At 37.4% G+C, this 22,404-nt stretch overlaps 1 protein-coding gene across 2 annotated transcripts in view; it reads left to right on the top strand.

Annotated features, from left to right (window-relative positions):
- ARL6IP6 (ADP ribosylation factor like GTPase 6 interacting protein 6) overlaps positions 1–22,404 on the top strand; it is a 68,839-nt gene that overhangs the window by 17,729 nt on the left and 28,706 nt on the right. The window contains exon 4 of one of the 2 annotated variants that reach the window (XM_006055825.4): positions 19,774–21,184. The exons of the other annotated variant lie outside the window; for it this stretch is intronic. Within the exon in view, the coding sequence (XP_006055887.1) occupies positions 19,774–19,867 (94 nt within the window). The 3' untranslated portion in view covers positions 19,868–21,184. Of the gene's footprint in view, positions 1–19,773; positions 21,185–22,404 lie in introns of those variants that run through there. 2 annotated transcript variants of the gene reach the window in all.

Here is a 22,404-nt window from a genome sequence, read left to right as displayed (position 1 = left end):
TGAATCAACGGAGAATTTCACTGATTGAAGCAGTGTCATTTTATTGACAATTAAAGGCACTTGCTGTGAGTCTTTGCTCTGTGGCACTTTTGCCCATGCAATATTGCCAAATCCAGTTAAAGTCTGTTCTTTTTAATAAAATCTCACTGTTCTCTCTTTCACTGTTTTCTCTCAGTGACCAGAGTGCTCCACTTCAAAACGATTTCCCCCACATTTCACATTCAGTTCAGTTCAGTTCAGTCGCTCAGTTGTGTCCGACTCTTCGCTACCCCATGAATCGCAGCACGCCAGGCCTCCCTGTCCATCACCATCTCCCGGAGTTCGACCAGACTCACGTCCATTGAGTCAGTGATGCCATCCAGCCATCTCATCCTCTGTCGTCCCCTTCTCTTGCCCCCAATCCCTCCCAGCATCAGAGTCTTTTCCAATGAGTCAACTCTTCGCATGAGGTGGCCAAAGTACTGGAGTTTCAGCTTTAGCATCATTCCCTCCAAAGAAATCCCAGGGCTGATCTTCAGAATGGACTGGTTGGATCTCCTTGCAGTCCAGGGGACTCTCAAGAGTCTCCAACACCACAGTTCAAAAGCATCAATTCTTCAGCACTCAGCCTTCTTCACAGTCCCAACTCTCACATCCATACATGACCACAGGAAAAACCATAGCCTTGACTAGACGGACCTTTGTTGGCAAAGTAATGTCTCTGCTTTTGAATGTGCTATCTAGGTTGGTCATAACTTTCCTTCCAAGGAGTAAGCATTTTTTAATTTCATGGCTGCAGTCACCATCTACAGTGATTTTGGAGCCCAAAAAAATAAAGTCTGACACTGTTTCCACTGTTTCTCCATCTATTTGCCATGAAGTGATGGGACCAGATGCCATGATCTTCGTTTTCTGAATGTTGAGCTTTAAGCCAACTTTTTCACTCTCCACTTTCACTTTCATCAAGAGGCTTTTGAGTTCCTCTTCACTTTCTGCCATAAGGGTGGTGTCATCTGCATATCTGAGGTTATTGATATTTCTCCCGGCAATCTTGATTCCAGCTTGTGTTTCTTCTAGTCCAGTGTTTCTCCTGATGTATTCTGCATATAAGTTAAATAAGCAGGGTGATAATATACAGCCTTGATGTACTCCTTTTCCTATTTGGAACCAATCTGTTGTTCCATGTCCAGTTCTAAGTGTTGCTTCCTGACCTGCATACGGATTTCTCAAGAGGCAGGTCAGGTGGTCTGGTATTCCCATCTCTTTCCGAATTTTCCACAGTTTATTGTGATCCACATAGTCAAAGGCTTTGGCATAATCAGTAAAGCAGAAATAGATGTTTTTATGGAACTCTCTTGCTTTTTCGATGATCCAGCAGATGTTGGCAATTTGATCTCTGGTTCCTCTGCCTTTTCTAAAACCAGCTTGAACATCAGGAAGTTCACGGTTCATGTATTGCTGAAGCCTGGCTTGGAGAATTTTGGGCATTACTTTACTAGTGTGTGAGATGAGTGCAATTGTGCGTTAGTTTGAGCATTCTTTGGCATTGCCTTTCTTTGGGATTGGAATGAAAACTGACCTTTTCCAGTCCTGTGGCCACTGCTGAGTTTTCCAAATGTGCTGGCATATTGAGTGCAGCACTTTCACAGCATCATCTTTCAGGATTTGGAATAGCTCAACTGGAGTTCCATCACCTCCATTAGCTTTGTTTGTAGTGATACTTCCTAAGGCCCACTTGACTTCACATTCCAGGATGTCTGGCTCTAGGTCAGTGATCACACCATCGTGATTATCTGGGTCGTGAAGATCTTTTTTGTACAGTTCTTCTGTGTATTCTTGCCACCTCTTCTTAATATCTTCTGCTTCTGTTAGGTCCATACCACTTCTGTCCTTTATTGAGCCCATCTTTGCATGAAATGTCCCCTTGGTATCTCTAATTTTCTTGAAGAGATCTCTAGTCTTTCCCATTCTGTTGTTTTCCTCTATTTCTTTGCATTGATCGCTGAGGAAGGCTTTCTTATCTCTTTTTGCTATTCTTTGGAATTCTGCATTCAGATGCTTATATCTTTCCTTTTCTCCTTTTCTCATTTCACATTACCTGTGCACAAATGCCATCTCAGTTCAGTTCCTCAGTAGTGTCCAACTCTTTGCGACCCCATGGACTGCAGCACACCAGGCTTCCCTGTCCATCAACAACTACTGGATTTTGCTCAAACCCATGTCCATTGAGTCAGTGATGCCATCCAACCAACTCATCCTCTGTCATCCCCTTTTCCTCCTGCCTTCAAACACCACAGTTCAAAAGCATCAATTCTTCATTGCTCAGCTTTCTTTATGGTCCAACTCTCAACATCCATACATGACTACTAGAAAATCATAGCTTTAACTAGATGGACCTTTGTTGGCAAAGTAATATCTCTGCTTTTTAATGTGCTGTCTAGGTTTGTCATAGCTTTTCTTCCAAGGAGCAAGTGTTTTTTAACTCAAGGCTGCAGTCACCATCTGTGATGATTTTGGACCCTGAGAAAATAAAGTCTCCCACTGTTTCCACTGTTGATGTGGCTGCAGATTTATAGTTATCAGCTTGTTAGATAACTCAGTGATTATCATAGGTCCTGTCTAGGGTTAAAATGTTAGTTTATAATCTAGAAATAAATTTAGTTGGGAAATGATAATGTATGTGATGGGTCTAGCTAAAAACACAATGTAGATAGCTCATTAGTTTTTTAATTGAGTCAAAATTTTCAATAAAAGTGATGAAAAATATATTTAAATAGGTCATTAAGTTTGTCTGGCTTATAGGACTTTTACATAGAGTCAGAGGTCAAGGGCCAGTATTTTTTTTTTAAGGTCCAGTATTCTTTAAGAAGTAAAGGTGTTGTTTAATTTCAGTTGATAGACAGAAGTCTTAACTGCTAGCGTGCTCTTGTTTGATCTTATTAAGGTTAGAGTTCCAATTTAACAGCATCACTCCTTTAACATTCGAGCCAAGGTGTTAGCATTATAGGGATAGCACTATTATTTTGTTCTGGAAATACCCAGAGACTTATTTCCGAGGAGGAAAAACTAATGCTTATATTTAAAGTTTCTAAGGATATGGGAATATTTGTTAAAACAAAAAATAGACATCACTGTAAGTTTTCTTAGATATCTTTTAAAGGAGACCTAAGCCCAAAATTTGAGTGAAAATTATTACTCAAGTAGCCATTTTTAATTATCAGAAATAAGCAAAATATTATATTTTTGTTATAACTCAACTCAAAGGCAGTGTTTGTGTTGCCAGTGAATTTAAGGTTCTTGCTTCATCATGAAAGAATTTGGAGACAAAGTAATGGGTTAAAAACTGGACTTACTTAGAGAAAAACACACTTAACAGACTTGTAGACAGCGAGTACAGCCATGAAATTAGAAGATGCTTACCCCTTAGCAGGAAAGCTATGATGAACCTAGACAATATATTAAAAAGCAGAGACATTACTTTGTTGACAAAGGTACGCACTCTCAAAGCTATGGTTTTCTCAGTAGTCATGTATGGATGTGAGAATTGGACCGTAAAGAAGGCTCAGCACCAAAGAATTGATGCTTCTGAATTGTGGTGCTGGAGAAGACTCTTGAGAGTCCCTTGGTCTGCAAGGAGTTCAACCCAGTCTATCCTAAAGGAAATCAACCCTGAATATTCATTGGAAGGACTGATGCTGAAGCTCCAATACTTTGGCCACCTGATGTGAACAGCCAATTCATTAGAAAAGACCCTGATGCTAGAAAAGACTGAAAGCAAAAGAGTAAGTAGGTGAAAGTTGCTCAGTCATGTCTGAATCTTTGTGACTGTCCATGGATTCTCCAGGCCAGAATACTGGAGTAGGTAGCCTTTCCCTTCTCCAGGGGATCTTCCCAACTCAGGGATGGAACCCATGTCTCCTGCATTGCAGGCAGATTCTTTACCAGCTGAGCCACAAGGGAAGCCCAGGAATACTGGAGTGGGTAACTTATCCCTTCTCCAGCAGATCTTCCCCACCCAGGAATTGAACTGGGGTCTCCTAATTGCAGGTGGATTCTTTACCAACTAAGCTATGAGGGAAGCAAAAGAAGGGGGCAGCAGAAGATGAGATGCTTAAAGAGCATCACTGACTCAATGGACGTAAATCTGAGCAAACTCCGGGAGATAGTGAAGAACAGGGGAGCCTGGCCTGCTACAGTCCATAAAGTTGCAAGGAGTCAGACATGACTTAGTTACTGAACAACAGCACCACTCCACAGAGTATGGGCCGTCTCAGAAGGTGAGAGAGCCTCAAAATATGGTGTGGTTATTTTTTATGGGCTGGGTAATTTCATAGGCTAATGAGTGGGAGGATTATCCCAATTAATTTCGGGAAGGGGCAGCAGCTTCAGGATTAAGCCACCACCTACTTCTTGAACTTTTATGGTTAGCCTAGAACTGTCATGGGGCTGGTGGGTGCATCATTTAGATACTAAGGTATTACAGGGAGCATATGATGAGGTTCAATTTTCTGCCATCTTGGACCTAGTTGGTTCTAACCAGTTTTTGTCATGTCCTATGGCCAATGGCACCCCACTCCAGTACTCCTGCCTGGAAAATCCCATGGACGGAGGAGCCTGGAATGCTGCAGTCCATGGGGTCTCTGAGGGTCGGACACGACTGAGCGGCTTCACTTTCACTTTGCACTTTCATGCATTGGAGAAGGAAATGGCAAACCACTCCAGTGTTCTTGCCTGGAGAATCCCAGGGACGGGGGAGCCTGGTGGGCTTTCGTCTATGGGGTCACACAGAGTCGGACACGACGGAAGTGACTTGGCAGCAGCAGCATGGCCATATCATTGTTTTAAAGGTTGTTCCCTTCCCCCTCCATTTTGTTTAATTTGTACTTTAGATGCCTCTCAAATGGTCACATCTGCATTTCCTAAAATGTTAAAATATATAGAATTTGATTGGCAATCTGTACTGAATTTACAAACTACTGTCTTCCTGGTACTGTTGGATTTTTTGTCTGGATCACTCTGAGTTATCCACCTTTCTGCTTCTTCCAACCACAAATGATATTTGTGAGTATTAGGACACTCAGTTTCAACAAACACATGCTTTTAATTCAATTTAAACATTTCTGTACAGTCTTGTTTTTTTTTTTTAATTGTGTTGCAATGGTATTTGGTATTTGCAGAGTAAATTAGAAGTAAGAAAGAAAAGTGAACAGTTGATTTTCATTTGAATTGCTTTTTGATACTGTTTTTGGTAACTTTTACAGAATGAAAACGCATCTCACATGTTATTTCGTGTGTAATGTTCTGGATGTAGTCAGATGCTGAAATATTTAAATCTCCATTACATTTGTATGTGAAAGGGTTTCCTCTAAGTTCTTGTTCTTAATACTGGGGCCGTTATTTTTCTTACAGGTTAAGATATAGTACAAACAAAATAGTAAAATCATAATAGAAATGAGGTTAGGAGTTCTTGATCAGTAATAAAAGTCTTGAAGATGAAGACAAGTAGGTGATTTAGTATTTAAATTAGAAGTTTCTTTTCCAAGCACACAAGATTTAACATTGAACACAACAAATTGATGGTGTGACTCTTTTATACAGACTTTGGAGAGTTGCCGCTTTGTGAGATCAGATATTCTTTATTGCCATGGACTAATGAAACAGATGTCAGATGGCTAATTGCAGTTGGAGAGAAGCTACTGACAAAAGAGATAGATCAAGAACTTGGCCTTGTTATTTGAGTATCATGAAGTTTCATTATCTATCATTTCATTATTCATTATCTTCATTCTAGGGACTGTTTGGAGCCATCAGTTGTAAAGCTGTCACTATTAATGAATATATTGATGGCATTGCACAGAGGCTTCTTGAAGGGTTAGAATATATACATGTCTTATGTATTCCATTAAAATTCTAAATGGAGACTTAAATAGATGTAACAAAATCCTGTAAGAAATCATATTAAATATTCTTGGTTTCTTTGTTACTTTCATAAAGTAATATAGCTGCTATTTGCTTTGCACCTATTTGCTATGGCTTTTGCTTACACAGATTTACAATGTGTTATGTATGGGTTGCTGAATAGACATGGGTGTCCATATGCACAGAATAGCATGGATAAGAAATACTTAAAGATAGCACTTGGTAATGTTGTACTTGGAACCCTTTATATGTGTTCAACAATCTTCATAAATTATGAGTCAGCCTGGTATGTTATAAAGAGCTTATAAGTCAGGAAGCAACTTCCAAATGCAGGCTATACCATATACTACTCAGAAGAACTTTTGAGCAAGTCATTTGGTATCTCTGAACCTTAATTTCCTCCTCTCCAAAATGGGATTGAAAGCAGTGATACCTACGCTCGTAGGCAATAAATATGTTTACTAGGTAAAGCAACAGGTACATCAGATGATAAATCTGATATAGTCCCAGAGCTTTGCTTTCCTTTCCTTAATTCAAGCTGGATGTCTGACTGTGGCCTACCACTGGTTGCAGATTATCTTTTCTTGAGTAATTGTTATTTATCTTTAGATTTTTATTCTTTAAATTTTTTCCCCTTTCTGTTCTTTTGATAATAATATGCTCTTTCTTGTATTAAATAATGCAAATAGTACATGGTAGTGGTTTTTAAACCTTGTTCTTGGCAAAACAAGTTTGTCAACAAAACATGGTGTTATTTTTAAACTGACTTATGAAATCCAAAGTCTTGGGAATCCCATTGTTTTTAATACTGTTTGGCCTAACTTTCTAACAAATAAGGACTTTGTCCAACTAAGGACAGTATCTAGGACAGATAGATGTCCTTAGGCATTTTTCTACCTCTATACACTGATGAATATAGTTAGCATGTTTAGTTCCATTTGCAATCAAGTAAACTGCTATATGGCTTTCCTGCTGGCTCAGTGATAAAGAATCTGCTACTAATGTAGGAGACGCAGGTTCGATCCCTAGGTCGAGAAGATCCCTGGAGAAGGAATGGCAACCTGGCACCTCACTCCAGTATTCTTGCCTGGGAAATTCCATGAACAGAGGAACCACGTGGGCTACAATTCTTAGGGTCACAAAAGTGTGGGACAGGACTTAGCAGTTAAACAGTAACAACAGATTGCTATATATAAGTAAACTAGACTGTAAGTTAGTATGCAATTTCATCCAACCAGATATACATTTATTTCTCTTTAATTTTCAGGAAACTAATACAATGAGAAATAACTTAAATGCGCACATTTTAATTGCATGTTAAAGAACTCCGCTCATTGTTAGGATCTTTCAGTGCCTGTATGTTATTACGTTAGTTAATATCACACCAGCAAAACATAGGTTGTGACTCAATTAAAATTTCTAGTTGGTAAAATTCTAGATGAGGCATAGATTATTATAGAATGGAGATCCAGAAGTGATTAAAGAGATCATAAGGACTAGAGAAGTTGGCAGTATAGCTGGGAAACTAAGGAAAAAGAAAATCCTTTTTAAAAAATGAGCTGCTTAAAGTTGAAATTTTGAATTCTATAACATAGTCTACCATCGTGTAGATTGATAAACCAACTTGCTTCATTAAAATGGTGGCTACTTTATAACTGATACTTACTCATAATGCGCATCTTTAGCCTAATTACCAGGCCAAAGAGGCAATGGAGTAAATGCTCAAAATGGCTTCTCTGTCCATGGGATTCTCCAGGCTAGAATACTGGAGTGGGTTGCCATGCCCTCTTTTCAGGGGATCTTTCCAACCCAGGGATAGAACATGCCTCTTATATTCCCTGCACTGGCAGACAGGTTCTTTACCACTAGCACCACCTCAGAAGCCCATGTATTTTTAAGAATGATGCATTATAGCTCAACATTATGTGTGTGTATATATATATACATTTATATTTTTTCCTTACCTTAAACATCTTTTAAGTAAATGTTTTTCGAGATGATCCTTAGCTCAGGATTATTGTGAAACCTTGAAGTCAGTGCACAGTCATATTTCTAATGCTTTTATATTTTAATAGCATTTCTATTTCAAATAGTAATTGAGAAATTTATTTGCTAGGAGAGTGACTGATTTAAAATTTCTTTATTGATATTTTTATGATTATAGAATTAATACATGTAGCACAGAATTGTATAACTTAGTTAACGGCTGCAGAATCTTATTTTGAATAATGCTGAATTAACTAGTGTGAACAGACTGCAGATTCTACTTCAGATTTAAAAAAAAACTATACATATGTAAATATTTCTGTTTTTATACAAGTATAGTCATATAGAACATATTTTTTAATAATTATTTCTGTATTTGTAATCTTGATTACTAAAACCATATGACTCTAGACATACATATGTGTGTATATGGTGTAGTGTATGCACTTGAAATACATCTTCCCCCCAAATATAACTACACCTTCAGTTCACTTCAGTTTAGTTGCTCAGTCATGTCCGACTCTGCGACCCCATGGACTGCAGCACGTCAGGCCTCCCTGTCATCACCACCTCCCACAGTTTACTCAAACTTCTGTCCATTGAGTCAGTGATGGCATCCAGCCATCTCATCCTCTATCATCCCCTTCTCCTCTTGCCTTCAGTCTTTCCCAGCATCAGGGTCTTTTCAAATGAGTCAGCTCTTTGCCTCAGGTGGCCAAAGTACTGGAGTTTCAGCTTCAACATCAGTCTTTCCAATGAACATTCAGGACTGATCTCCTTTAGGATGGACTGGTTGGATCTCCTTGCAGTCAAAGGGACTCTAAGGAGTCTTCTCCAGGACCACAGTTCAAAAGCATCAATTCTTTGGCGCTCAGCTTTCTCTATAGTCCAATTCTCACATCCATATATGACCACTGGAAAAACCATAGCCTTGGCTAGACGGACCTTTGTTGGCAAAGTAATGCCTCTGCTTTTTAATATGCTGTCTAGGTTGGTCATAACTGTACTTCCAAGGAGTACGTGTCTTTTAGTTTCATGGCTGCAGTCACCATCTGCAGTGATTTTGGAGCTCCCAAAAATAAAGTCAGCCACTGTTCCACTGTTTCTCCATCTATTTGCCATGAAGTGATGGGACCGGATGCCATGATCTTTGTTTCCTGAAGGTTGAGCTTTAAGCCAACTTTTTCACTCTCCACTTTCACTTTCATCAAGAGGCTCTTTAGTTCTTCACTTTCTGCCATAAGGGTGGTGTCATCTGTATATCTGAGGTTTTTGATATTTCTCCCGGCAATCTTGATTCCAGCTTGTGCTTCATCCAGCCCAGCATTTCTCATGATGTACTCTGCATATAAGTTAAATAAGCAAGGTGACAATATACAGCTTTGACGTACTCCTTTTCCTATTTGGAACTAGTCTGTTGTTCCATGTCTAGTTCTAACTGTTGTTTCCTGACCTGCATACAGATTTCTCAAAAGGCAGGTCAGGTGGTCTGGTTTTCCCGTCTCTTTCAGAATTTTCCACAGTTTGTGGTGATCTACACAGTCAAAGGCTTTGGCATAGGCAATAAAGCAGAAATAGATGTTTTTCTGAAACTCTCTTGCTTTTTCGGTGATCCATCGAATGTTGGCAATTTGATCTCTTGTTCCTCTGCCTTTTCTAAATCTAGCTTGAACATCTGGAAGTTCACAGTTCATGTACTTTTGAAGCCTGGCTTGGAGAATTTTGAGAATTACTTTACTAGCGTGTGAGATGAGTGCAATTGTGCGGTAGTTTGAACATTCTTTGGCATTGCCTTTCCTTGGGATTGGAATGAAAACTGACTTTTTCCAGTCCTGTGGCCACTGCTGAGTTTTCCAAATTTGCTGCCATATTGAGTACAGCACTTTGACAGCATCGTCTTTTAGGATTTGAAATAGCTTAACTGGAATTCCATCACCTCCACTAGCTTTGTTCGTAGTGATACTTCCTAAGGCCCACTTGACTTCCCATTTCACGATGTCTGGCTCTAGGTGAGTGATCACACCATCGTGATTATCTGGGTCGTGAAGATCTTTTTTGTACAGTTCTGTGTATTCTTGCCACCTCTTCTTAATATCTTCTGCTTCTGTTAGGTCCATACCATTTCTGGCCTTTATTGTGCCCATCTTTGCATGAAATGTTCCCTTGGTATCTGATTTTGTTGAGGGGTTAGACTTATAATCTGGTAAACTAGCTAATATGATAGTTTTAGTCTTATTCTCTGGCACTTCATTCTAAAAATATTTTGCCGTATTTTCTCCTGACAGATTACTTCAGAATGTATTTTTTTTAAGGCAAAAGAAATACAAATGTATATATGCATACACAGTTGTACAATGCATCCAATGTGTAGCCACTGTCTTAGCAATGTAAATATACACAAAAACAAGAGAGGGACAAATGGGAGAATTTTTTTTTAACTTCTGCATAGTTTCTTACCTGATTTCTTATTTGAGTTATCTGTCCTATAACATTCTAAAGAAGTCAAAATCTGTTTTAGGAACATAATGATAAAGTGAAACAAATACATTTTATCATTGTTCAACTTATGTATTTTTTTTGTTTAAAACTGTAGTAACTTTGAAGCTTTCAAGTATAAAGCAATTGGGATAGACTTTTGAAGTGGGATAGATTTCTGAAGTGATAATCTCTTAGGAAATCTCTTTGCTAATTTATATATTTCCTAATAGTATTTACTTTGAGGTTTTTAGAGTCACTAGAGGTTCTGGCTGAAGAGATTTTGATTCAGTATGTCGGGGTACATTCTGAAATTCTGTATTTCTAAGGAATTCCCAGGCAAGGCTAATATATTGCTAATCTATGGATTATACTTTGAATAGGAAGCCTTTATGACAAAAGTTGGCAGACTTTTTCTGTAAAGGACCAAGTGGTATTTTGGCTTTGTGGGTCATGTGGTCCCTGTCACAACTCTTCAACTCTGCCCCCGAGCACCAAAGCAGCCAAAGACAGTACATAAAGGAATGAGTGAGACTATTTTCCAATAAAAAGAAACAGGTGGCAGGACAGGTGTGTCCTAGTTTGCTAAGCCTTCCTTAGAGGACCACTCTGAAATTAGACATTGCTTATAAAGTTTCTAAAGATCTAAGAAATACATGTATATACACACACATATATGTTTATAAGATCAAGTGGGCTTGTCTGTTCAGTTTAGTTTTATAGTTGTCAGGATATGACACACTTTTTTTAAAACCCCATTTTATATTAATTTATAATAATTACTTCCCCATGGATAGAATACTGAAGTGAGTAGCCTTTCCCTTCTCCAGGAGGTCTTCCCAACCCAGGGATCGTTCCGAGGTCTCTCTTATTGCAGGTAGATTCTTTCCCAACTGAGCCGCAAGGGAAGCCCATAATAATTCCTTCACACTTAAATGGTAAATGCGTTAACTTTTACTGAACATCTAAGTTTTAGTGAATAAATGATGATAAAGTAGTGATAAAGGGTCCTCTAAAGGCCATTTGAACAAACAAGAAAGCTTACAGCTTGAGGATGTTTAAAATTATAACAAAGTAAGACAGTTATTGGAGAAGGAAATGACATCTCACTCCAGTATTCTTGCCTGGAAAATCCTATGGACAGAGGAGCCTGACAAGATACAGTCCATGGGGTCGCAAAGATTCGGACATGACTGAGCAAACACACACACAACAACACAAGACAGTTATAAAAACCCGTTGTATTAACTTTACTCACTTCTTTTAGATTGTGAGTCTACAAGTTACTTTTTTCCCAGGTACAGTAAGTGTTTTTCAGGATTAAGAAATCAACTAGGAGAAATAAGTTGTTGGCAAGAAAAATAATTATAATAGAAACTTTAAAATGGGAAGCCAAAGTAAATACATCAAAACTTGGTTACAGTTGTTAGGAACTATAAGTAAAACTAGCTTCCTTTTACCAGGCCTGTGCAGAGAAGGAAGGATGAAGTGCCTGCCCTGAAAAATGGTAAAGTTATAGAGGTAAAAGGAAGGTCAGGTAGGAGAGAGCCTGCAACAAAGCTAGCAAAACGTTGAAACAGCAGAAGACCTCAAATCCATTCTGAAATGGGTCAAGTGCTGTGGTCCATATAGAAACGATGAAGAGACTAAGAGATGAATCATCCAAACTAAGATCTGAATAACTAGAGTTCACAACCTTCATATTCTGAACTAGAATCTTACTAGCTAGCACTATCCATCCATGGAGAATCCCATGGACAGAGGAGCCTGGCGGGCTACAGTCCATAGGGTTGCACAGAGTCAGACACAACTGAAGTGATTAGCAGCACATCCATCCATCCTATACCCCTGTCCCATTTTTTTTTTGCTGTGTCTATTCTACATACTCACTTTGCATTTTAGTTTTCAGTGGACCTCACTTCCAGTTTCATGAAAGGTCATTATGAGGGAACTTCTTGCTTCTTCCTCCCTCTTTCATGAAATTAATTACAAACTTAGTTTACATCCACTTCCATCATACCATTTTTCCTTGTATCTCAGAGGATAAAGGGTTCTTCTCCCTGCCCAAACTTAATTCTACAAACATTCAAGTTTCTCCTGTGTTAGAGAAAATATCTTCATGCCTAAATCTCTTCATAGTTAAGTATCTTTTAAGACTAGAAAAGAGATGGTCCCCACTTCACAGTGAACTTTAGTTGCTACCACATATGTTGTGAAGTCACTCCTAGACTAAAATTTTTTCTCCTTAAATTGACCACAGAACTCTTAATTACAAAATTTAAAATTCATTTTCAACCCATTATTTGAAAGTTTAATATTCTTTTTCAAAATGATTTTCTTTCTTAATTTCTCTGACACTGCTCCCTTCTATTTTGTTTTGTTTTGTTCTTTCCAGCTTTCTGATCCCTACTTGGCACTTGTGGAATCCCTTTTCATAAGCTACTATTCTGAGAAATAGACTTCTGAGTCTATCTAGCCTATCTTGAGTCTCTCTCCTGAGAACCTCCCTTTTAATTTTCATTTGTATTTCCTGTTGCTTACTAGGAGTTTTTACTTCAGTGTCCCATAGGTATTTGGAGTTTAACACATCTAAAATTTCCCACTTTGTATCAACCTGTATTTTGGGTTCCCTATCATGGTGAGTGATGTTTCATCTAGCCAGTAAGGTGGGAAACCTGGCCTCACCTTCAGTTCTTCATTCTCTCTCATTAACTCCAGCTAGTCCAGCATGAAAAATAATGGTTGACATTTATTGTGTTAATGGTTTTGTGCTCAGTACATTCAATACACTGCAACAAGTACTTGTTAATATTATCTCTTTCAGTCTTCACAGGAGCACAAAAGAGAGGAATTATTAACCTTACTTTAAAGATGGGAATTAGATTTTCAAGGAGGTTAAAGTAGTCCTATAAATATTAGAGCCAGGTTTAAACCCCCCCACCTCCACCCCATGGAAGGAGAGTTAGTTTTCCAAGTCTTTCTCTCACCATGCTAAACTATTAACCATTTCCTGCATTCTCTACATGTTGCCCCTGCACATATTGTTATTTGTTTAGAATGCTGATTTCATCATACTCAATTTTAGCTCAGGTACTGACTGTTTTTTTAAACTTAAAATCTCTCCCCTTCTACAAACCAAACAGCTCCTTCGTCTTCTAAGTAATGCTGTCTGCAGAACTTTAACACTTAGGATGCTATGTCACTAGACACATCTTTGTCTACCATGTATATTGCCTGGTAAAAAGAACTCATGCTATAAATTTTGGTGAAGTTTAATGGAAAGAGAAGAAAATTTTAAAGAACTTTAATCAAAACAAAATGATAGTGCCACAGAACACAGAAATACAGATCAATGGAGCAGGATAGACGCGCAGAGGGAAAGCCATGCACTCGGTCCCCGAGTCCATGACAGGCGGCAAGAATATACAGTGGACGAAAGCAGTGCGCTCAATAAACAGTGCTGGGATAACTGGACAGATACATATAAAAGAATGAAATTAGACCATTCTCTACCACCATATACAAAAATAAACTCAATGGATTAAAGACCTAAATACAAGACTGGATACTATAAAACTCTTAGAGGAAAACATAGGCAGAACACTCTATGACGTAAATCGCAGTAAGATCTTTTTTGATCCACTTCCAAGAGTAATGAACAAATGGGACCTAATTAAAAGCTTTTGCACAGCAAAGGAAACCATAAAGGAAATGAAAACCCACAGAATAGAAGAAAATATTTGTAAACAAAGCAACCAAAAAGGGATTAATCTCAAAATATATAAACAGTCCATATATCTCAGTATCCAAAAAAAAATAAATAAAAAAATGGACAGAAAATCCAGATAGACATTTTTCTAAAGAACACATACAGCTGGTCAAAAGTCATATGAAAAGATGCTCAACGTCACTAATTACTAGAGAAATGCAAATCAAAACTACAGTGAGGTATATCACCTTATACTAGTTAGAATGGCCATAATCAAAAAATCAACAAACATTAGATGTTGTGAATGGTGTGGAGAAAAGGGAACCCTTCTATACCATTGGTAGGAATATAAATTGGTGCAGCTACTATGGAAAACACTATGGAGGTTTCTTTAAAACTAAAAATAGAGCTACCGTCTGATCCAGCAGTCCCATTCCTGGACATAAATCTAGAGAAAACCATGATTCAAAAAGATCCGAGCATCACCATGTTCATTGTAGCACTATTTAAATAATCAGGACATGGAAGCAAACTAAATGTCCATTGACAGAGGAATGGATAAAGAAGATGTGGTAAGTATATATTACTCAGCCATTAAAAAGAATGAAATAGTGCCATTTGCAGTGACATGGATAGACCTAGACATCATCATACCTAGTGAAGTAAGTCAGATGGAAAAAGACAAATATCATATGATATAGCTTATATGGGAAATATAAGCACATGGTACAAATGAACCTATTTACAAAACAGAAATTGAGTCACGGATGTAGGAAACAAATACAGTTATGGGGGGGGGGGGGGATAAATTGGGAGATTGGGACTGACATGCATGTGCTTGCTATGATAAGTAGATTCAGTTGTGTCTGACTTTTTGCAACCCCATGGACTGTAGCCCTCCAGGCTCCTCTATCCATGGGATTCTCCAGGCAAGAATACTGGAGTGGTTTGCCATGCCCTCTTCCAGGGAATTTTCCCAACCCAGGGATTGAACTGCTCCCTTATCTCTCCTGCATTAGCAGGCAGGTTCTTTACCACTAGCGCCACCTGGGACATATACACACTACTACTATAAGAACCTACTGTATAGCACAGGAGACTCTTCAATACTGTTTAATGACCTACAGGAATAGAATCTGGAGAAGGCAATGGCACCCCACTCCAGTACTCTTGCCTGGAAAATCCCATGGACGGAGGAGCCTGGTGGGCTGTAGCCCATGGGGTCGCTAGGAGTCAGACACGACTGAGCGACTTCACTTTCACTTTTCACTTTCATGCATTGGAGAAGGAAATGGCAACCCACTCCAGTGTTCTTGCCTGGAGAATCCCAGGGACGGGGGAGCCTGGTGGGCTGACATCTATGGGGTTGCATAGAGTCGGACACGACTGAAGCGACTTAGCAGCAGCAGCAGCAGGAATAGAATCTAAAAGAGTGGATATATGTGTATAAATATATAACTGACTCCCTTTGCTGTACTGCAGAAACTAACACAACATTGTAAATCAACTCCAATAAAAAAAAATTTTTTAAGTGAAAAAGAAAGACTTTCTCCAACAACAGAAAATGGAACTGTAGAGTATAAAGGGTGAATGTAATATATATTGTTTTTTCCTTAATGAGAGACAGCATTTCCTCAGGGAGGAAAGCTTTCTCTTTGAAATTCTAACCCTTATTTCTTAAATAACACTGGTAAAGTTAATTGGAATACTGACAGTTTCATCTTCCTCAGCAATTTGTGCAAGTAATTTGTTGTATCATTTTGTGTTTCTGAAAGAAATGTAAGAGAAATGCTTTGCAAGTGATTGAAATATGGTGAGGTTTAGTATTTTCTTTCAGATTTTGGGCTTGGGTTAAGAATTTCTGATTCCAGGTAAAGAACTGATAGTTACTCCAGTCAGAGCTCACACAGCTTAAAATTTTTTTGGCATTAGAGATGTCTTGGCTAGGGAGAGAATGAGCAGTAAAAGGCAGCTCAGATGTGTGAAGAAGGAATAGATTAGTATCAACTAGTCATCCTGTCTCCTATTGAGCCAGTCAGACACAGACAAATAGCCAGTTGGTTGTCAATGTAAGACTTTAATATAATTTCTTACTGGCAAGCAGAGAGCTTTCTGCTCAGAGAAAAATCGGTTGGCAGTAATGTTATTGTATTAAATTGAAAGAGTTCGGTCATAAGAAACATGTCTGAAATGTGGAATATATGTGAGGGAAAGGAAATAAAGGAATGAATATAGTATATGAATGAAGACTTCAAGAAAGTGAAGACTACTGTGTAGTATTGGCTCAGACGGTAAAGAATCTGCCTGCCATGAGGGAGACCTGGGTTCGATCCCTGGGTTGGAAAGGTCCCCTAGAGGAGGGCATGGCAACCTGCTCCAGTATACTTAGCTAGAGAATCCCCATGGACAGAGGAGCCTGGCAGGCCCCAGTCCATGGGACCACAAAGAGTTGGACACGACTGAGCGACTAAGCACAGCCCTGTGTAGCACAGACATTCAGTTAGAAGTCAACCAGACCATGATTAGAGGAAAAGCAATAAATATGAAACATGAAAAAAGAGCTGCCAATCTGTTTGGTCTCTCTCTGAAATAAGGGTAATTTATTTGAGACTTGGTAGTGGCTTATTCAGTGCTTTAATTTGTAGTTCAAAAGTAAGACTATACTTGGTTAAATTGCCAGAATCATTGAATTAACTTGAATCTTAAATTTGAAATGTATTCCATTCCTGAATAAATGAAAATAATTAAGGTATAGTTCTTGCATGATTTAGTCACTTTACAAGTTTGTTAGATATCAATATAACTATATTGCTAGAAAGCACATTTCCAGACTACAAAATCTAGATCTAAATAGTGGAAGTCTTGAGTTCCCTTGTGAATTATAAAGGGAGAAGTGATTATGAACTTTTTGGAAGAGGGTAATTCCAAGCAGAAATGCACACACAAACACAAACCTGTAGTTCTTCAGTCTCTTTCTTCCCTCCACCTCTTGAGTCTGCTTGTGTGTTCCTGTTCCTCTGTTTTGATTTGGGTTGGGTCTAGATTTAGGTGTTTTACTTAGAAGCAAGAATTGAAGTAGAAGATCAAAAGAATTTTTCAAAATCTCATCTATAGCTAAGCTTTCTTTTCCATAGTAGATAGCGGCTAACATTTATTGATTATTTGGTTATGTGCCAGATACCTGATTCTCATAACTTTATTATAAGGGTAGACTTTCTTTGTATTTCCATTTTGGGAAATTGAGGCTCAGTGGTCAAATTCTGGCTTCATACCCCTTGAAAGTGGGAAAGCTGGCCCTCAAAAACTGTCTCTCAGACTCTTAACCACTAACAGGATTCACATGAGTTCGTTTTTGTAGGATTCTTTATTATTAGAAAGGAATTCTTTAGAATCAAAACAAGATAGTACCTTCTTATAACTAATCTTTTAGGATATAGAAAGAGTTGTATTATGAGCTTTGCTTTGTAACCATATTTTTTTTCTAGTATTTTTTCTTATTAAATGTTTCCCATTTATTTCCGTTTTGATTTCAGAAATGTATTGTGGTGGAATAGAACTATAACTCAGCATAATAAAATCCACAGTTAGGAATTCTAACATTTACTTTAGGAAACATCCTGGTTTTGTCATTGAGGTCTCTGTTTGTTTCTGTATTTATTTTTAAATGGTCAAATGAAGAGTCAGGTGTTAAATTTTTGAATTAGTATGTTAAATGAAGTCACATGTTAATTTTAATTATATTGGGTTGGCCAAAAGTTTGTTCAGGTTTTTCCATAACGTCTTATGGAGTATTTGACAAAGGGGAATCAAAGTACCTTCAGTTTTTTTACAGGACTTCAAAGGTCACAAGTAGGTCATAGAAAACCTGCCAAGGTTCTGTATATCTTTTTCAGGGAGGAAAATCATGTGAATTTAAAAAGCAATTTTAAACTAGAAATTCCTCAAATATTTTTAGTCCCTTGCCTGGCAGTACATGCATGACAACCGCTACAGTGTTCGCAATGGGAGCATGGTATGTCTGAGGTGGTAGAAAGAATAAGAACCACTGCTCTGGAGTATTTCTTCAATGTTATTAAAATTCATTGTTTTACTGGTTTGTGAGATCCACTGAGCATTTGAGCTTGTGCATCTCAGTAAAATTCAATTATGTCAGCATTGTAGTTACTATAATTTCCTAATGTCTAATAAGCTGTACTTTAGAGATTTTTCTATTTTTATTGGAATGTGGGGTCTCAAACTAGTAAAAGAGAACAATAAAGTCCTGAAATTCTGTTCCATGATTAACTTTGTTAGAGTGAATTTAAATATTCTCAGGTCAGTGATAGGTTTTTTGTTTTTACAATGAATGATAATGTTGACAGTTACAATTAGATTTCTGTTCACCAGTTTTTGTTAGAGGAATTTCTTTTTCTTAAGGGGGCAAAGCATTTAGTGTTATCTCTTTTATTTTACCAAATAGTAGGTTATACAGCTAGGTAGAATAGCCCTTATGAGCAAATGAGAAGCATCTTAAACTAGTCCCAGATGAGAAGGATTGAGTGGAGAGAGTAATAACTCCCATGGACCAGAACAGGAGGCTCTCAGAATACAAGTCGATTACAAGTCGTCTGTAGTCCCAGGTGAATGCAAAGGGGCTGTTCTTCGAAAAGTGTAAATTCTTTAGTCTTTGCTTCTGATTTTACTGGACTGGAATCATTATAATAAGGTGCTCTTCAGATATTAATTTTTATCTAAATACTTCCCTGTCTTTGATTTGTGCTTATTAAAGAGGACAAGGGGCATGGTAAACCTCTCAGTCCAGGACCCTTATTATTTAATACTTAACAACTTGACATTCTTACTACTACTAGTATACCTCCTTCTATGTCCTTGATTTGGATTGATCCACTGAGAAGATTCTTTTCTGCCTCTTGACACCAACCTGACACTACCTTCTATTCTTTTTAGCATGTCTCATCCTTATTAGGATAAGCAAAGAGTATTACTGCAATAGAGTTAGTGTAAAGAGGGTTAAGAAAATGTAGTAAAATAAGTAAAATTGCTCCATGATGAAGGGAACAAATGTCAGGGGAAATCTGTGCACATGAGCTAGCTGGCCCTCATAGTAATCATAAAACCAAATCTTTACTGACACTTGGGAACCCACTGAAAGCCACCTAAATTAAGTAACCTACTAAGTTGAAAACTGTAATGTTTATAATAGACATAATCTGTTAATGATTTACATATGGATGAGTGCTGTTTTTAGTGCTCAGAGAAAAAGTAGAGTTTCATGTAATCTGAAGAAAACATGGTACAAGTAGGACAAATACTGGAAAAAATATGTATTTTAAATTACCAGTAAGAAGAGAGTGGGGAAACCAATGTTAATTTAAATAAAAAAATATGCTTGTAATATATTAGTAACAAGATTTATATTTTAGAATTAGGTGATGGTACATGTGACTATGAAGCACAGTAAAGAAATTACGAGGATCAAACAGCATTTTACTCCAGTTAATGAGATTAAAAAATTATATTTGATAACAAGACAGTTTTACTAATCCTGCAGCTGTCTAATATTCTTTTTTAACTTGTGTGTTAATGTATAAACAGTGTTTGGGAAACGTGTTTCCAGGTTGTAAGCATTTTCAGTAAAAACTGATGGTGTCTTTGTTATTCCGAATTACATTTTCCTTTTTTCATCTGTTTCTTTCTCCCCCTAGGAAAATGACCGGACATTCCTTCCACATGGGCTACAGTATGGCAATTTTGAATGGCATTGTAGCTGCTCTTACTGTAGCTTGGTGCCTCATGTAAACCTGCACTGAAGCAAAGTACTGGACAAAACTTAGTCATGATTACTTTGTAATAACAGAACATCACTGCCTATTCAGAAGACCAAGAAAGTTGCTGCTCATTATGTGGTTCAGATACAAGTCATATCATCATCATTATGGAGGACTTTTTCTAGATCCTAGGCATTGGGAAAATATAAGTATTCAGTTTCAAGTAGTTCTTAAAAGTATAAGATGTTTACCTCATCTTTTTACTTTTGTGTGTGTCGTCCTTATAAGTTGTAGAAAACATTTTAATGGAAATCAAACTCAGAAACCTAGATGCAGAACATCCTGTATTAAAGCCTGCTTTTCCATGTATATACTACATTTTTGCTAAGAAATACTGATAGTACTTTTGAGATAGAAATATTTCTTATTTATTCATTGTATTAGAAAAGCAAACAATGCCTACTACTTTGACATTTTATAGAAGCTACTTTTAAATCAGAATATTTAGTTTTCAATATATAATCAATAGAAGGTGCACTTATTTTTTAACGGGGTATGGTTCTTTGGGGTTTTGTTTTTTTTTTTTTTTTTTTTACATATTTTCCTACTATATATTGAATTTGTATCTTTTTAAATTGTTGCATCTAGGCAAATGTAAATGTTATTTTTTTATCTGGTGCAAACCTAATACCTTCCATTTTTAATAAGTATTTTGTCTTTTAAGAAAAGCACATTGGCCTCACATTTAAAAATAAGTAAACTTATTTTTAACAGAAAAGTAGTTTAATTATTTAAGGAATGATAATACTGAGGAAATTTAAAGCTGTCCCCTCTTTCCATTTTCACAATGCCAAATATTTATCTTGGTGCATATATGGTTACTTCAACAGAACCGATACTATCTTGTTTTTAGTAAATATAGACTTGACATTTTTATATTTAGGAATGCTTGAATTAGTTTGTTTTTAGTCTCCAAAATTTGGTTACCAAAATAGAAAAAGTATTTTGATACAATGTGTGTACATGTATAATTTTTTATGTATAGTTTCCTTATTTTCCTATTTAAATGTTCTTTTGTAATTGTGTTGTTTTGTTTTTGTTCTCATTCTAATTAAGCCTTAATTGTTCCAATTCCTTTCTAAATACCTGCTTAGGAATAGTCTCTTGAATTTTAGAAAGATGGACTATTTAAAATACTGTTTTCCCTGGCCATAGGAAAACCTGCCTTAGGATAGCACTGTGTAGCAAAACTGCTTATTCAGGCCAAATGGGAAATGAATATATACATTTGTTCATGTTACCTGCTAATTGTTGTTACTGAGTAAATGATTTAATAATGTTTCTAAAAGTCTTAACCTTTTTTTTCTTTTTACCATTCAAAAACCTTTCATTGGAAATGCCAAATGCTGCTCTCTCTAATTTAAATTATCTTAAGTGTTTAGATTAATAGGGGAAGGGGGTGTTTTTGTAAGGCACACATGTTACACACACATCCCATGGCTTAATTATTCCACACACACACTCACATACACACATATCCCATGGCTTAATTATTCCTTGCAGAGTAGTGCTTCCTGTCTTCTTCCCCACCCCACGAACCCTTCTTCTTCTCCCTTCCCCAGCAACCTTGGCTCTAAAGGACTCTTCTATTGCAAAGGAATGTACAAGTAACAAAGTCAGTTTTTCTTCTCTCTACCCCCAAAAACTCCCCAACACCCTCAAATTTGGATAACTTCTTCCTGATTTTTATGTCTTATGACTAAGAAAAATCTAGTAGACCATTTATATGTAAATATCTATAAGATACTGTATCTATATAATATGGATACATATAAATATTCAGTATGTATCTCTTAAGCTACTTCTTCTGGAGCTCTGTTTCTTCTGGACTGGTGCCAGGGTCCAGCCCCAGCAGGATCCAGGGAATCCCTCAGGATGATGGCATCAGCAATAAGGAAAGTAAAAGGGAAGAGAAAGAGGCTTGATCTTCCTTGATTTACACAGAAAGCCAATAAAGCTCCTGTGGTTCCAGGGAGTCATCCTGAAAGAAGAACAGAGAGAGAAAGAAAAGGAAAGAATGACACGGGGAGACCAAGCTTCGGTGAGTGAGGCCCATAACTTTATTTTCAAAAGGAACTTTTATACCTTGACTTGTACATAGAGGGAAATGAAAGATGTAAAGTCATGCAGAGTCAGCCCAAACATTACATCTATTTTGTCTTTATTGAAACCAGGGCTTTTTCTGCATACCTTTCCCATAAACAATGTTGTGTACATTATCTTCCGGCCTTGGAGGCCTGTGGACATTTTATGACCCTTTTTTGATAAAGGCTGTTCAGCCAGAAAACTTATTTTCCCTTGAAGTGTTTTTTCTTTATATTTCTAATCTATGTCAGCCTCAGAAAATGCTAAACAGAGTTACATTCTCACGGAGCAAAGGTGCAGTGAGTTACAACTAAGAAAGAACCAATTAGCTCAAAGGTCTGATGTGGTTAATTCCAAGGCTACTACTTGTTTTCTTATATTCCAACTATGTTAACCAATGCACTCCCAGGTGCACAATGGATA

This window comes from Bubalus bubalis, chromosome 2, assembly GCF_019923935.1.
Source record: "Bubalus bubalis isolate 160015118507 breed Murrah chromosome 2, NDDB_SH_1, whole genome shotgun sequence".
Taxonomy (NCBI): domain Eukaryota; kingdom Metazoa; phylum Chordata; class Mammalia; order Artiodactyla; family Bovidae; genus Bubalus; species Bubalus bubalis.
The sequence above is the reverse complement of the archived record's forward strand: the minus strand, read 5'-3'. Positions and strand labels throughout refer to the sequence as shown.